The 18,000-nt window shown below is 39.5% G+C and overlaps 2 protein-coding genes across 2 annotated transcripts in view; both read right to left on the bottom strand.

Annotated features, from left to right (window-relative positions):
- The window catches only part of LOC120543029 (interferon-induced protein with tetratricopeptide repeats 5-like), a 4,904-nt gene extending 4,049 nt beyond the window's left edge, over positions 1–855 (bottom strand). Inside the window, exon 1 of the mRNA XM_039775893.1 lies at positions 779–855. Coding sequence (XP_039631827.1) covers positions 779–855 — 77 coding nt within the window. The remainder of the gene's footprint in view (positions 1–778) is intronic.
- Positions 856–12,880: 12,025 nt separating this feature from the next.
- Positions 12,881–17,558, bottom strand: LOC120540741 (interferon-induced protein with tetratricopeptide repeats 1B-like). Its single transcript, XM_039771775.1, has 2 exons — positions 17,309–17,558; positions 12,881–14,523 (listed from the first exon to the last, which is right to left on the bottom strand). The coding sequence occupies exons 1-2, from the start codon at positions 17,311–17,313 to the stop codon at positions 13,116–13,118; spliced, it is 1,413 nt and encodes a 470-aa protein (XP_039627709.1). The 5' UTR covers positions 17,314–17,558; the 3' UTR covers positions 12,881–13,115.
- Positions 17,559–18,000: the final 442 nt, after the last annotated feature.

Here is an 18,000-nt window from a genome sequence, read left to right as displayed (position 1 = left end):
TGCCTTCAATGACCAACCCTCTCCTTTCTTTTCTTCTTCTTCTTCCTTCTTTCTCTCTTTTTTGACCTCCTTCCTCCTCCTCACAAGCTTCGTCTCCTTCCTCCCAACTCTGGCTCGTCTACTGGAAGGAGGCGGCACCTTTTATTATGACCCGGATGAGCCCCAGGTGCTCTCCCTGACGTCACTTCCTGGTGTGGCGGAAGTGTCAGGAAAGCACCTGGAAGCACTCCGGGTCTTCTTGGAATTATTTCCTGCAGCATTTCCTGGTGTGGCGGAAGTGCTGCCATCCAGGATTCCCTCCCCTGGCAGTGGCCACGTCCTCTGACGAGTGTCCCAGCTCCGTCCTTGTGGCCACCAAATAGACTAAGGCGGCTGCCCTCTAGTGGCCGAGGAGAAGTATTGCCCAAGTCGGGGATTATCCAGGCGTCCCGGCCGGGCAGTGTCTCCGTACATCTGTGACAATCTCCATATGTTAAATTCCTCAAGCCTGACTCTGCGCTTTGCTGGTGGGACTGCAGTGTTTGTTATCAATCATTAAAATTGTATATATAACTACCATACCACTAATGTCCACATACCCGTAAATGAAAAATGCTCTAGGAGGATTCTGCCCTTTTCTAGAAGAAAAGTATCACAGATCAGCTTATCTGAAGAGAAGCACACGCAGTTATTAATCGCTCTTGCTTGCTTCTTCCAGGCCAGGACCGCCGGTCTAAACTCAACTAGCCGCTCACTATGATTGCACTCGTCACATCCACGTTGATTTTCCTCCTGTTACTCTCCATACTTCCCAAATGTCAAAGACTGAGGTGTTTGGTTTACTGGCGAGTCGGTGACTCTTAATTGAATGACCATTTTGTCTAAACTTGCGCCCAATGCTGCGACTGTCCTTGAGGCGTATAATACAAAAGAGGTGGACAGAACGGTGATTTTTTATTCTTATTACTGTACATGAAGGTCTCATATAAGTTTTGATAGTAAATGTACTGACGCCGACTGGAAAGTCCTATAGTAGGATGTGAACCAATGCAGTGGACGAAAAATTAGCAGATAAACCGGCCAAACCCGAGAGGACAGAGCGCGCTCTTCTTCAGTATTAAATGGGTCAACTGTGTCTAGCATGTGGAATTCCTGCATAGAGGTTTCGATTTTCTTTCACATTTATATTTTTAATTTATAGCATTATTTAATATAAAGTGGAGTGCTTCTGGAGCGTCGGTCTATTAAAAAAAAGATCTCTTAACTATTGTATAAAATAACAAAAATGATAGTTTATAACAGTACACACTGATGACTGAAATTAAAATGTTATAGCGAACGCGGTAAAAAGAATCAGGGCTCATATCCGAAATACACACACACTCACACACACACACACAGATACTTATGTTGTGTCCCGGTGCGAGGAGCATCTTTTTTTTTTCTTTTTCTTTATTATGTATATGTTGCTTTAATTTATTTGACCCTGGCAGCACCTTGCACAGCAATGCAGGTCTTGTGTGAACCCGCCCCTAATGCGATTGATTCGCTGGACAATCACTGACAAGGTTCTTGGGGCGGGGTTGAGACAGGATTTAAGATGGCCGCTGCTGTTTGTTTGGGGTGCTTGCTTGAGAGAAAGGTGTCCCGAACTGCTGCGAAGGGACTAAGCATTTGGACTTTTTGTAAAGTGGTTTGCTGCTGGCTGCAAGGGCGACGTCGCCAGGACCTGAAGAGAGTGGACTACGGCGCAGTGGTCCAAGTCCGGAGGGAAAAGCGACGTCGGCGGCAGGGGCAGCGGCCACGGGATATTTGTCCCTTTTTCTCTTTGTGTCCAGGTACCCGATTGAGGCGAGTGAGTGAGAACACGGAGGCTGATCGGGTGACGCCGAGAGAGATTGGGAGTGGAACCAGGCTGACGGAATGGATGGCGGGTGGACCAGAACGGAAAGAGAGTGCGACTCTGCACCCCGCAGTCAGCCTAAAGGGAAGTGGCTAATAGCTAGTTGAGAGTGTGTGCACTGGCCTTATGGCTGAGGAGGGGGAAAAGAGGGTCCGAGGGTTTTTCTTTTGGCTCTTTGCCGTAGGGTCTGTGATGTGACGGAGGAGAGATGGTGACGGCGGTGTGGAGCAGCAACAGTGATTGGCTGGTTGGAAGGATACCATTACTGGATTGCTGCAACTGGACACCGTTGTGGATTATAGGGAAGGTGTTCAGCATTGGAGAATCGGGACTTGTGAGAACTGGGAATTGAGCATTTGAGCACAGGGGACATTGGGCGCTGCCAGGGGTTTTTGGTATTTGGTTATTTTGGTTTAAGTGAGGGCCTTGTGGTGAGAGCACAAAGGCCCAAGAATTGTTTAAGTTTATTTTTTTTCTTAATGTTCAAGTATTGGGTTTTTGTTTATGGAGTTTAGTTAATCTTTTTTTTTTTCCCCTTTTATGCTTCTCCCATCCCTTAATAGTATTTATAGTGTGCTGTGTTTTGTATAATCTGAGTGTTGTGGGTATAAGAACTGAGTGCTGTGCTTTCCTAGAGTGATATAACTCGAGTGCTGTGTGAAGAACGGAGGGTGGTTTTGGTTAATTTGGACTTCTGTGTTCATCACGGGTGGGTTGGAGGGGGTGCCCAGACCAAGGGGAGAGACTTACCATCTAAATAGAAGAACTTGCTCATTCAATAAATGTGTATTTGAACTTGCCGCTATGTGTGGGTCTGGTCCCTCTGTTTTGTTGTGCTCTGGAGGTCCCAAAGGGGTGTAACAAACTTAAAGGATAAACCAAAATTGCTGTTGGGGTCTTTTACCCCAGGCCACCACACTTACTCCATGGTACAGCTGTCCTCCGTCTTTCTGTGGCCAATTTGAGGTCGCTCAAATGTCCCTTGCCACTCCCTAGTTATATAAACTGAGATAATGTCATGACCAAGGCCATTGCCCTGGACCGCTTTTCACGAAAAAAACAAAACTGCCAAATTGTTGGTACTGCCTGAAGAAGGGAAACAGAAACCGCTCCTCCTGCGAGCGAAATCTTATCCGGACGCACCTCAGCAAGGATAGCAGGAAGATGAGGCTGAGTGACACAGCGCTTAGGTTGTTACGTGCGAGGAGTTCATGCACTGTCACAGATTCAGGGTTATTTTAGCACTTTGAAAGGTATACATATCTTTTCATATATACACGTTTAAGAGTTGCTTTAACGTTTGTAACAGTTACTTTCACATTAGGTTTTTTTAGTGTACATGTACTATCCGTGTCATGTGGCTTTCCTTCCACAGGGCAAAGTCACACTTTTTTATTTATTGATATTATATATGCCCTGTGTTTGCATACGTGTCCTACTGTAAACTGTTGTACTCTCCCTAATCATACTTCTGCTTTCTGCCAGGCCATGTACAGAAAGGCTACAGCTTCTATTTTAAAACTGGGACACCATGTGTCCATTTGTACCCCTGAATCCTTTAAAATGCACCCTGTGGTGATCAATAAGGTGATTCTGGGAAAAACAATTTGGTTGGAACAAATAGTACGTAATAAACACATACATTTATGAAAATATGAAGGTGTAACTATAAGAAGGAATGAAATTGTGAAAGTAGGAAGTTATTAAAATATGGAGTGACTATTGCAACATATAGGTGCCAGCTCTGATTATTGAGGCTGCTGCCTATTTAAATGGAGGTCATCAGATCAGCTTGAAAGTATTCTTGTACCCTGATCTGATGATTCTGTGGATTTATAACAAGCAGTATGACCACCCAGAACTGGTGTTTTGTTCTGGTAGGTTATGCTTAGTTTTATTAATCATCGAATGTCTAAAAAAATATATATATTTTTGATTTCCTGGATCCAAAAGGCTGGGTTTATTTTCACAAAATTATTTATTAGGTAATAAAACAAGGAAGCCAAATAAATTATGCTTAATTAACCAGCAGTAAATTCAAACAAATAACCAACATAGTGTGGGGAACAATTAAGATCAAACAAAAATGTGTCATAAAATAGCAGCAAATCATTTTATTCAAAGGCCATAACTGTGCTAAAAGCTACTCAAACCTTAAATTATGTAATGAATTTGAGTTTTTATAATCACTTTTTTCTTTGCACTGATAGGTTGGCATCCAATTATGTTATATGTGCAATTCAATGTATATATGCAATGATAATAAAGACTTATGAATGAATGTTATTATAAAGAGCTGCTGTCATTTCTAAGGGCAGCAGGAGCAAATGGGTGAACAAAAAAGAGAGAAAGCTGTTTTTATGTGCTGGAGAGTGCCAAAGAATTAAAGTTCTGAACAGTTCCAAAAATGCCCACTAAAGGGGGAAACTCTGTCAACAACCCAGTTGGTAATATAGAGTGCCAGGTAGAATTTTTATAAGTAAAATAAATTCAAAATGGGCTCTATTAAACAGTGAAGTTGAGTGGATCACAAAAAGGCAAAAAAATGGCATTCCAAGGCAAACAAGGTCCTAATATGAAATCCTAAGGAACAGTCGAAATACAGAGAAAAGAAATCCAAAAAATCCAGAAATTCACAAAGCACAAGCCTTAACATTGACAACCTACAACATCACTAGCACATTCAGTTGAATTTCAAGGAACTGTGGGTAGTTGCTGCTTTTATAGGGCTGAGGTCAGTCCCTTGTGGTAATGGGCAGGTGGCCCTGCCTCCTAGGGCCCCATCCACAAAACAGCTGGACTGTAACACAGGCATAGACAGATAGACAAAGTGAAATATAAAGAATAACACAAACAGAAGTAAAATTAATACAAACAAAAGAGTCAAAATTGAACAAAGAAAACATAACACAAGGATTTGAACCCCACACAAGGGAGAAACCCTGGCTAAAATATAACAGGCATAACATGAGTGGCCCACACTACATTTCCACAGTAACACAAGGTTGCCACATTCTGACACCAAATAACACGCTGGTGGTCAACCTTGCTGCCTGTAGCTTTCCAGTGGTGACTAGTTTAGCCACAACCTCAGCCCTTTCATTTTACTTTTTCAATTCCATCATCTTACGTCAAACACAAGATCTCAGATTGGAATGCCTCTGTTATTCTGTGCATTGTCATAAAAAAAAAAATTGTTCTTTGCTTTGGACTTGTGTAATATGCATCGTATGTCCGGGTGAACGCTCATTGGTTGTCTGCTCTCTTGTGCATACTCACAAGCCCACCTCTATGACTGTGACAAGCAGTTTTATAGGACAACACATTTGGTGGCAGCAGTGGGATAAACCAATTGTGAGGGCAGGACATGCTTTTTTATATTAGAGCCCAGACAAAGATTTATTTTTATTTAGTAGAGCTTCCAATTAACGGGTTTCAGTTGGGACACCAGAATGATTGTTTGGGGTCCAATGGCATCTACTGAAAGAGGCATTAGAGAACAATCAAATTACAAATTAAAGCCAGAAATACGTTAATACTTTTTTTTTTTTGCAAGCACAGGATAAAGTTAGCTCAGCGGTTCCAGTTTGTGCAGTTGGACATCGAGATGGCAGAAACCAGACAGACGACTAGTCGGTTGTGACCCTGGCTGTCAGACAACATACTTTGAAATTTGGACAAAAAGTGCAGGTGTTTTTATCCACCCCAAAGGACAGCCCTTTGAATAAGTGGCAGCAACCGTATGTGGTGGCTGATCAGAAAAAGCACCCACTTATAACAATTCTTGTACCAGACCATCTTGAAAGAGCAAAACGGACTTACTGCACATCTGTTTTAAAAGGTGACTCAAAATTACAAACCTGGATTGCAGTTTGTTTGTCTGTTAAGTCCAGAAGAAAAAGCAGATCCATTCCTTCTGGACTTTGCAATAATGGTGGCACACTTGTACATTTCAAATAAGTCAAGAGGATCAGAGAGGGAAATGGATAGTAACTTAAGTAAAGCATCCATTTAATTGTAAAAATACATACATTGTTCTATGCTTCTTTATACCTGTTGAATTCTTTTGCAGTCTCCCACTTTAGGAAGGTTATGAGCTGCATATGTTCTGCCATTTGAGAAAAAGAGGAGAGGTATCTGTTTATTTCAGGGTGTAGATATTTTTCCCACATTTTTCCACAGCTGTAAAGGTAGGTCTGGCTAGAGTTGGGGTAGGCCAGTGATGTCACTCCACGCATGGGATTTCCAATGGCGTAACTCAAGTTTGTGCTGCTCCGGGCGTGACGGGGATTCAATTTGCCGCCCTCCAACATATCTTAGTATGTTACCCTATTTAAATAGAAAATTAAAATGAAAATTAAGATACATTTTGCATAGATTTACTCATATTTAGAGAAACAGCAATAATTTTTCACATATACAGGTAAAATTCCGTTACAATGAATATCTTTACAATGAAATTTTCATTACCATGAAGTGTTTTTAGGATCCTGACAGTTTGTCAATATGATGCCAGTCTATAGAAATCTCGTTACTACGATGTACATTCAGAAGATACTTTCATTACAAAGAAGTGCACAAAAGACATTGAAATGCCTGAATAAATCATTCCCAGAGCAGTTAGTTCTGTGGTTGCAGCTCAGTTGTGCACAACGATTCCCAAACAGAAACATTGTAACTTTTTTTTCTTTCTTCGAACTTTCCTCTGTTTTTTTTTTTTTTTGCCTTTTTTGTTTATTGTGGTTTTCAGTGATACCTTTTGTTTATTGCTCATCAACATTTGAAAAACATCCATTGGAATTTCACTGATTGTCACCCTCCTATAGAAACATCAGACACAAGAAAACGATAACAGTTCATATAAAAAAAAAAACTTTACAGTTTTGCAGCTCTTGATTGCAGCAAAAAGAAAAAAGACGTTGCCAGTGAATTCGGAATTTTGCCATCGAGGCTGTCAACTTTCTTGAAAGACCAAGCAAAAAAACAAGAAAAAATCTTTGGTTGCAAATGTATGTGAACTGCTGCATTTGAAGATGTTGAAAAAACAGTTTTTATGTGGTTCAGTGATGTGCGTTCAAAAACATTCCTATTAATGTGGCACTCATTCAAGAAAATGTGAGGTTTGTAAACTCTCTTGGGAACCCAACTGGACAACACGCCGAAAAGCGTCCTGAAGTCCAAATTCCACGTCTATGGAAGACTGTTTATCTATTGCTGTGGCAACAGCTGGCTCAAAGCTATGCTGCGTCTCTCAGCTATGGTGCCTCTCTCCACCAAAGCAAACAGAAAAGATATCGATGGGTGATATACAAGGTACATTGTAAATTCAGGTAACAGGAGAACTTCATCACTGATCTGGCCACGACCCTACCTGACTGCTGTGTCTGTGGATAGCAGAGTGGCAGTTCATGCTACAATAAATAAGTGTGCCGTTCCTGTTTCAAACTGAATAAAGCTGGTTTTGATAAAGTACTGAGACTCAGCCTCGTGTTTTGGGGTACAAGACAGGGACTTATAGCATGACCCCGATCTTTTATGATTTGCTTCTGTGTCACTTCACTTTGTTGCTGTGAGCCTGCTGTTGCCCTGCCCCAGCAATGGACAATCTTCCACAGACGCTGCAATCGCGCTTCAGGACTCACTTAAGCATGTTATTCCCGTTAGGTCGGGAGTTAGGGGGGGTCTCAAAAAAGAAACCTCACAATATGAAGAAGAAAAGGATGATTTGGCTCCTGATTGATAACTGTGCTGCCCACAACATGCTTCCACATTTAGATAATGTTCTCGTGGAATTCCTCCCACCCAACTGCGCAGCAGTGCTGCAGCCATTGGATTTGGGCATCATTCGCACCCTGAAAGTGTATTATGGCAAAGAAATGCTAAGAAAAATTCTCGTCAGCATAACTTGTAGGCAGGAGGAGATTAAAATTAACGTGAAAGAAGGTTAAAATGATTGCAACGCCTGGACACAAGTAAAAGAAAGCACAATAGTATAAATACAGAATCTCATTACAATTAAATTTTCATTGCAACAAAATATTTTTTAGGTCCCTGGGAGTTTGTTGTAACGGAATTTGACCTGTAATTATTTATAAGCATCTTCTAGAAAAGAATGTAGTGTAGACGCACTGATAAGCTGTGTTCTAATTAATAGTTTAATATAATTACGCTGCGAAAACCAGAACCAGTATAGTGTACAAGTGATAGGTGGGGATGTTTCTGCGCAGAGCAAGAATGCATTCGGATTGATAACGAAATTCTAAATTGTAAGTTAGTTGGTTATCTTCATAGAAATTATTATCAGTGTAATGTTTATGTTTTTTTAGTTATTGCCTCATAAACATCAACTGCTGTGCCTGACGCCGTCACAGAAGGACAGTCTGAAAATCCTTTTTGAAGCATTTGTGGATAAAAATCTGAGATTTTTACCTTTTTCATTCATGAGTGATATTTTTCTGAACTCTGCTGCTTACACATGAATTGTACTGAGCCTTTTGGCCAATAATGCCGCCTTAAAAAATATGCTGCCCGGGGCAGACCGCCCGCCCATAGCTATGCCAATGGGGACTTCTGGCAAATTGTTATGGGTTTCCCATCCATGTAGGATCCAGTTCATCATCTCTTGTGTGAAAAAATCAACAAAATGATGTTTTCTCCCAACAATGTAACCCAGAATTCTAAGGGGAGGTGTGTGTGACAGGCTGTGCCACAACTCAAAAATCAAGCCAATTGCATCCTCCTTATTGGGCATTTGAGGTTCATGAAGCAAGTGCAGCAGATATGGAGCAAAGCGAAAGTAAATTGAAATACTGAAAGAATGTCATTTTTTGTTGGGACAAATAATGACGTCCTATTGTGTTTAAAGGTTAAATACAAGTGCAGAGTTGAAAACGCCTTGGAAAACACAGACCGAGAACGCTGCTAAAATAAATATTGTGAAATTACTGAGTGTTTTAAGGCACTTTGCACTTCAGATGATGAAGATGTTAGGAAAGACCAATGAGATGAGATCACAAAGGGAGTAATTGCTCTACTGAAATAGAACGACTTATAACATGCCCAGGCCGCTCTGCTGGCCACTGCTGAGAGTTGATCCTACTTTTATTCTTCTTCTTTCGGCTGCTTCCATTATGGGTTGCCATAGCGGATCATCCAAAATTGTTGTCCGTATATTGATTTGGCAAAATTTTACACCGGATGCCCTTCCTGACGTAACCCTCCCCATTTATCCGGGCTTGGGACCGGCACGAAGAAACACACTAGTTTGTGCATCCCCTGTGGTTGGGTTCGAGAGTTGATTCTACTATAAAATAAAAATAAAAAGAGGAATAACCTTGGAGGTCAACCATCACCCGAAACTGGATAGTAGATGTCACGTAGTGTACATATAGGTCAATAGGTGAAACGGTTTGTGAGGTACAGGTGATTTAAAATCCTGGACAGACAAACTGGCAGCCACGGTAGCGTATTATATATAAAGATAACAAAATGCATCTTTAAATGGTTAACTCTGTAATTATCTTTTTAACTACCATTTTTTTATAGAATTTGTTCTCTAATTTGTATGACCATAAATACTGACAATTCATGATAAGCAGCGCAGAAACTAGTGCAAACATCACTGAATACTGAAGCAATTTCCTCAGGTTAAGTCCCGGGACCCACCATGAATGCAGGTTTTTGATTTTGATTTTATATAATTTATTAATCAGCGATGGAAATGGTGTTTTCGCATGCGCCTTTGTTCAAATCAGTTTCACATCATTCAATGAGTCATTTCAGCTCAAATGGATCTCATTTAATTAGCAGGTCTTTTTTTTCTTTTATTATTTCAGCCTTCAGTAAAGCACAGTGGTGTTAGAAGCTTGCCATCACTTTAAATGCCTTACTATCTTTTGTCATTTTCCTACTGAATTAATTCCGTTTTCTCTGCTCTCTAAATTGTTTCAGTCAGAAAAGTAACAACAAGTTGAGTAGATGACAGGGCAAACAACACAGAATGCTGATAGACTGCAGATGCTTTTGTGTCACATTCACTAGCGTGCTTATATGAAAATAGTGGCTTTAATAACCAAAATGCCTGGAAAAGCACAAAAAAGTCAGGATAACGATGGAAATCTCAAAAAACAAAATAAAAACACTAAACTCTCTCCATGTAACATATAGTAATGAATAAGCACAATTGACCTTCTTTTCTTTTCAGTGTCAGAATAGCCTTTAACTTTTACCTTTGCATATCCACACTGATACAGCCCTTCACTAGCATACATTAATGTTTGCTATATTCTAATAATAATTTAGTAAACCCTGTTGTGTAATTTTTTTGCTTGACATAGAAACTAAGAAATAACAGATCGCAGGTCAGCAAAATTAAGTTGATAAATTTTTTTAAAATTGTGGATAGAGATTTTTATTTTGCCGGCAAGGTGGCGCAGTGGGTAGCGCTCCTGCCTCGCAGTTAAGAAACCCAGGTTCGCGTCCCGGGTCCTCCGTGCGTGGAGTTTGCATGTTCTCCCCATGTCTGTGTGGGTTTCCTCCGGGTAGTCCAGTTTCCTCCCACAGTCCAAAGACATGCAGGTTAGGTGCATTGGCAATCCTAAATTGTGAGTGTGTGTACGCGTCCTATGGTGGGCTGGCGCCCTGCCCAGGGTTTTTATTCCTGCCTTGCGCCCTGTGGTGGCAGGGATTGGCTCCCTGTGACCCTGTAGTTAGGATATAGTGCGTTGAATAATAGATGGATTTTTATTTTCCTTCATGAACACAATATAAAAATTTAATTAGAAATTTTTCATCATGTCACATTTAAGTTTCAAAATTGAAAAGAAATGTAATTTAAACTTAACAAATGACATTATTTATTCATACAATACAATACAATGCAGTTTGTTTTTTGCATAGCCCAAATTCACACAAAAGTGCCGCAATGGGCTTTAACAGGCCCTGCCTCTTGACAGCCCCCCAGCCTTGACTCTCTAAGAAGACAAGGAAAAACTCTCAAAAAAACCCTTGTAGGGAAAAAAATGGAATAAACCCTGGGAAAAGCAGCTCAAAAAGAGACCCCTTTCCAGGTAGGTTGGGCTTGCAGTGGGTGTCAAAAAGAAGGGGGTCAATACAATACAATACACAGAACAGAACAAATCCTCAATAAAGTATAAAAATAAAAATTGTACAAGTACGGAGCAGAATTTAACAGTAGATGATATCACATAATATGGTTTGGATTTCATGTATTCAATATTTTTGTAAATCAATTTAACATGAAATATTTAGTCAATCTAATATTTTTTGACATATACTGTATGTGAATAAAACAATATTTATTTATTGACTGACATCTAGCTTCTCTAGTTTTTGTCGCTTTGGTCGTACAGTATGTGCGATTTTTCTGCTGCGTCCCTATGAATCATCCAGCAGTAGTTTGCCTTCACACAGACATCTGATACATTCTTTCCATGTTCTTGATTTCCTGATGGAATCTTTCACCCTGCTCTTCACTCATCGCTCCAAAATGTTCAGGACAGAATTCCAAATGTGAGTCTAAAAGGTGAACTTAGAATCATATTGCAACCCAATTCTTTAAGCTTATACATTTTTCATAATGTCTTCATCATCTGGCTTTTTTACTATTATCTAAAAACTTACAAATAACTTTTTTGAGTGATACCCAAGCATCTTGTTCCAGGTTGTTCATTGCACCATCAAATTCTGCATCAGGAATCATTTTTCTAATATCAGGTCCGACAAAGTGCCTTCTTTCAATTTAGTCTCAGACAAGTCCAGAAACCTTCAGCACAAACAAAATCAAACAGACCTCATCTTTTGATAAGGCTATGACAAACTCCTTCATTAAACCAAACTTAATCTGAGGGGATGGTAGCATTCACCAAGCTTGCTCTGATGAAGTTTTGGGCACCAAGCAGTAGCGTTTATCTAGCTAGCCATTCCTTCTGAGCCCAATGTCAATTCTTGGGAATTGTGTTTGACTTGACTGCTTATCCAGTTAGATACTCTGAACTCTCAGGTCCCTATATATGAACCATATGATTGTATTATGGAAAGAAAAAAAAAACTATTTTGCTTTAAATATATATTTTAATATTACAAATTTAAAATTCAAACAAATTAGCAAAATCAAACATTGATATGTAATTAATTATGGTGCAGAAAAAATAAAATAAAACTATAATAGACAGTTAAAAGATGTGTTTTGTATAAAAATGTTACATGATGGAATTAAAATGTCTTTTGTTTTTTAATTCAGTGCCCCAAAATATATAGAAATCAACTGAAATAATCAAAATAATTGATGCAGAGCAAGATGGATTTTTATTTATCTATTGTATGTGCATAGGTTGCTTCCCAGTCACCTTCATTTGTCTAAACTGTAAGGTGTTCATTTCTCATGAATGTTTTTATATATTAATAGTATTTAGCAGTTCTTACAGAACAATAAGGTAGTGAAGTAAAGTGCATGGGGTACAAACTTTAATGCTACATAAGAAATGTGCACACAGCATTCAAAACACATAGGAAAGTTCATGTTAAATAGTTAAAGAGTGCATTTTTAAGTTTTACACTATGTATTAATTGATACTGTATGTGTAATTATTTTATTCTGATGTGTAAGTGAAGGCTGAGAGATGGTGTAATCGTCAATCCTTTCATCCATCGATCTACCCATCGTCTGAACAAACCTGCTGAAGTCCATAGTGGTAGCCATGACGCAGGTGTCAATACTTCAGTTCATCTTACTTTATTCAAGAGTCAGGGGTTGTCTGACTGAAAAATAAGGCACTCTGAGTCTGGTGGACTCATGAAGAAGCTACAGGAAACTACAAAAAGAGAAAGTCATGTTCTAATACTGTATAATGGATATCCTTTCACTTGATTCGGCCTTTTCCTTTTACGGGGTTATATTATATGCAGTATATGGAGCGTGTATGGAGGTTAGAAAGCATTCAGTCTACTTAAGAATTGTCCAATAAAAATAACAAAAAATGTACAGTTAGTTTTGAGAAAGTTAGTAACAATGAAGAACATCTCATTTGTTGCATCAAAGGTGTTTAAAGCTAAGCATCTACTGTAAATCAAATGGATGATGGGTTTTCTAGATTGGATCTACAACTTCCTTTGTTTCAACAGTCATTTCCAAATGATTATATGATGAAAATAATATCATAGACTGTGCTCACTTCACACACAGAAGGAAGTTGCCTTCAGTATCAAATGACTTTTATTCCAGCTTGAGCTGCAATTCACAAAGAGCGCTTAGGTAGTCTTCGTTCCCCGGGTCATAGAGCAAAGCTTTCTCAAAGCACTCAATTGCTAACATTTCTTGCTTTCTGTGTTGATGAACCAAGCCCAGAAGACCATATGCTTCCCCATCTTTTGGATACCAGTGAATGCGTCTCTCTGCAATCCTTTCCAGTTGCTGTAGACATCTTTCTTTGTCATGTGTCTCTTTTGTACATGATAAGCCTGCTTTGTATTGCTTAATTGCAAGAACCTCAGGTTGTTTGTATTTAAAGAGGAAATCACCATAATTTCGATGTTTCATTGCAATGTCTTCTTCACAAGTATTCTGCATTTCACAAGCTTTCTGGAACAATTCTTCAGCTTTTTGAAAGTCTTTTGACAATGCATACATCTTGGCCAATTCCAGTTGTGCATTAATAAAGAATTGCTTCAACTCAAGTGCTTTTTCCAGATGCTGAATGCCCATCTCGATACAAGATCTTCTTCGCCAAGGTTGCAATTTGAATATTTTGTTCCTGTAACAGAGGCCAATCTGATGGTGCAGAAAAGCAGAATTGGGCATCTTTTCCAAAGCCCTTTTTAGGAGATTAATAGATTCATCGACACATCCAGTATTTCGCAAACCCTTTGCTACATAGCGAGTTACATACGGCTCATCTGGGTCAAGAGTCAGAGCTTTCTCAATGAGTTTAATTCCTTCATCACGCTGCTTCAAATTCATAAGCTTTAAACCAAGGAGGACCAAAATATGAGCATCTTCTGGATTCAACTCCATGGCGTGCTTTAGTTGTTTTAAGGCAAGTGATTCTTCCATTGAAATTGTGTCAAAGGACTCAGTACGATACAGTGCTATTGCATAGCCTTTGTTCCATTCTAGGTCATCTGGCTCTTGCTCAAGAGCTTTCTGAAAATAAACTATTGCTTCTTTATAGTATTTCCTTGCAAACCTTAAGTAACACCATCCTTTCTCTCCATCCACGATGGAAAGAGGAGCAGAATAGCGAGAAGCTGAAGGGATATTCTTGCAGATGTCTTTGATCTGTGATAAGAAGTCTTGAGCCTTACTGATGTCTCCCATGTGGTAATATAGCCAGGCATAGTTGCCATAACTAACCAACACCCATTTTTCAAATTCATCTTCATGGTCTTTCATCGCATAATCTTCTGCTTGTTTAAGATAAGCAAGTGCATCTTCATTACATCCCTGCAAATATTTCACATAAGCCAAAAAATTGAAAGTTCTTACTTTCCCAGTAGGCAGTCGTATAGAATCTAACAATCGTTGAACCAGATTGTCGAGATCTACAGCCTCCTTTTCCAAGCCCCATGTGAAGTAACATTCTAACTGCATCAGCTTAGATTTAATGGCTTTGTCTTCTGAAGAACTGAGAAAAAGAAGAATTAAAAAGTAAGTACATTGGAAATGTGACTGACGGGTATCAGCAAGAGTGAAAGGAAAGGTCTACAGGACAATAGTGACACCAGATATGTTATATAGGTTGGAGACGGTGGCACTGACCAGAAAGCATGAGACACAGCTGGAGGTGGCAGAGTTAAAGATGCTAAGATTTGCATTGGATGTTACGAGGATGGACAGGATTAGAAATGAGTACATTAGAGGGTCAGCTCAAGTTGGACAGTTGGGAGACAAAGTCAGAGAGGCGAGATTGAGTTGGTTTGGACATGTGCAGAGGAGAGATGCAGAGTATATCGGGAGAAGGATGCTAAGGATAGAGCTGCTAGGGAAGAGGAAACGAGGAAGGCCTAAGTGTCGGTTAAAGGATGTGGTGAGAGAGGAAATGCAGGTGATGGGTGTAATAGAAAAAGATGCAGAGGACAGAAAGATATGGAAGAAGATGATCCACTGTGACAACCCCTAACAGGAGCAGTTGAAAGAAGAAGAAGATATTAATTCAACTATCGATAGTCTATTTATTTATGACTGTTTATATATTATTGATTAAATGAAAATGTGTGGCATAATTAGCCTAAATTGATTCAAACATATTACATCTTTTTTTAATCAGAGAAAAATAATGCATATTAAGATTTCACAATGCACTTTAATGGACATTTTTCATACAATAGAAACATGTATCTTATGAAATGGACTCAAATACTTCTTTAAATGCAGAAACAGTAATAAAATTAACATCTTTCAACCTTTAAAAGTTACTGAATACAAGCCATGTTAAGCATGACCTGTCTTTCTAAGGTATCATGATTTATATGACAATCTTTCTTAAATTGTATAAGTCAGAGAAGAAAAAAAAATTAAGATTATTTGATACAGTTTGATGGATTTGTCATATTTTTTTCAGTGAACTTAGCAGTCTATGTGTGTTTTATATCTTATATAGATATTGCAATATTATTAAAAATACTTCTTAGAGTTTCTTTATAATTCTTTCCCCACACATATGCAAAATTTAGGATGAAACAATCACATTTCAAATATTTTAATGTAGGAACACAAGGAAAAAAGAGATATCATAGCAAATTTATCTTCTTAGTCGTTTACTGTCCAGTGATCGTTTCTGCCTTGCACCCCATGGTTGCTGATGTTGGGTCCAGATGCACCATGACCCTGCAATCTACAAATTTGAAATGCGGATAAACAAAGTATTATTTTCTTAACAATGCGTTACTCATTTGAGAAAATATGCATCAAAGGAAAAACAGCTTCTTTTTTTGACTGTATTGTCGCTATGATGATAATCGCCTCATTGAGCCCCAGCACGGGTCCTCCGATGAAGAAGTTCAAGAACCCTTGATTTAGAGGTGTTAAGCGCATGCGTTGTGCTGTCAGACCCTCTCGTTTAGACGTCTGATTCGTCCTATTCATCATTATAGAATGTTTTAATTATTTGTTACATTTCGAATTTATGAACTATATTAAATTAATACGGGTATGACTTTGATCAGCATCCAGCCCTGCAAGCAGGTCCTCCAACTTGCACGAAAAACTTAGGGGTTGGTGGCAGGATTGACTTTGCAGGCACCGCAAAAAAACCTTGCACTGTTCCCGTGTGGTGCTGAAGTATTACCCGTTCCACGGCAATACTCGAGTCCCAATCCCGGTATTTCGGGGTGTGGTGCCTCATTCCTAAATATATATAACATGGTATAACCTGTACTTACTTTGCATTTAACACAATATACATTAAGTAGGCACACCATACGCCACATTGTACTGTTGAATCTGGGAATACTTTCGACAAATACTTTTATTCTCATACTTTAACTATTCATTCAAACTTTCTCAAACTTCAACTTCAGTTAAAGGTTCAATCGATACTTCAACGTTTGTTAGGAGTTCATTTTTGTTGATTTCTACTTTTTACATAAGTAAAGTGTGTGCTTCCGCCACTCCCGATGCAAGCATATTAAGTCACACATCACGCACTGTCGTTCTCTTACGATGTTACGTAACGCGGTTTCCATAGCAACTGCAGGTAATTAAAAGACTTTCAAGTCGTCAGGCAGAGTAAGCAAACCAGTTCCACAAGCGACATCGTGCCTAATGTGCAACTGTATTGCTGGTCTTGTTGTTGTCATTGATCTCCCACCCCTCAAGCCGCTTGAATTTCGCCACCTGCTGTTGTATTTAGGACTTTGAACGCTTGCCCATTTTCGTGGGCTCCATCGGTTTGCATTTCTTTTTTTATTACATGTCCGGAAAAGTGAGGGTTACCTCAGCCCGGCTCGTCAAGTCGGTGAACTGCTGTTTACATACCATTTTGTGGCTCTGCGTTGGACAGCGTCTGAGGCTGCTTGATATGTTCGGACCCCCTGTGGTTTTAGTTCAATTAAGCGGTTTGCTTGATATTCAAATTAACTTTACCACCATATGAATCACTATGGCAAGGTATTCAGTGCTAGGCAGCTTCTGTAAGCGTATTTCCGACAATGCATTCTCTTTTCACATACGTACTGTATCTGTGACAGTTAACTAACTAAATCCATATTATTAGATGGCTTAAGCTTCGATCATAACTACTACTTAGGCACTATTCCTGTATTATATACACAATATATCTACATTTGAAAACCATTCCGCACGGCAAAACGATTTGTGCAGATCTGTCAAAATGCACGGCTTTTCTATAAATGCTCCTCAAATATCGCTCTGCGTACTGCAATGCATACAGATTCAGATAGAGCTCTTACCCCATGGCTGGCGTCTGAAGTTGTCCTGCGGCAGAGCTGGGTCGGGGATGTGCTTCTTTAACAGAAAATGGTCACGTTGCAAGCTTGGCATTTGTTCCTTTTGCGTCCAAAATGAAAAACGAAACTTAAATGCAGATATTTTTGGAAATTGAAACTAACCCCATTGTGCATTAGCGAAATAACTTCTTAATAAAAAAAAAAGGATTGCAGTCTTTGTGGTCAGTTTGAGAATTAAGCTAATATGCCTTTGGGATTTGGCAGGAGGGCGGCACGGTGGCACAGTGGGTAGCGCTGCTGCCTTGCAGTTAGGGGACCTCCTTGCGTGGAGTTTGCATGTTCTTCCCGTGTCTGCGTCGGTTTCCTCCGGGTGCTCCGGTTTCCTCCCACAGTCCAAAGACATGCAGGTTAGGTGCATTGGTGATTCTAAATTGGCGCCCTGTCCGGGGTTTGTTTCCTGTGTTGGCTGGGATTGGCTCCAGCAAACCCGTGACCCTGTTGTTAGGGTATAGCAAGTTGGATAATGGATGGGTGGATGGATTTGGCAGGGCAAATTTTACAGGTATATGTATATAGGGCTATTATTGTCATGTGTAGGGGGTAGTTTAAAAGTGTTAATCAGCATAGCACATATATCTGTAATAATAATAATATTAATCATGAACCGAGGCTATTTTCTGAACACCACTGTGCAA

Source organism: Polypterus senegalus, chromosome 1, assembly GCF_016835505.1.
Source record: "Polypterus senegalus isolate Bchr_013 chromosome 1, ASM1683550v1, whole genome shotgun sequence".
NCBI lineage: Eukaryota > Metazoa > Chordata > Cladistia > Polypteriformes > Polypteridae > Polypterus > Polypterus senegalus.
The sequence above is the reverse complement of the archived record's forward strand: the minus strand, read 5'-3'. Positions and strand labels throughout refer to the sequence as shown.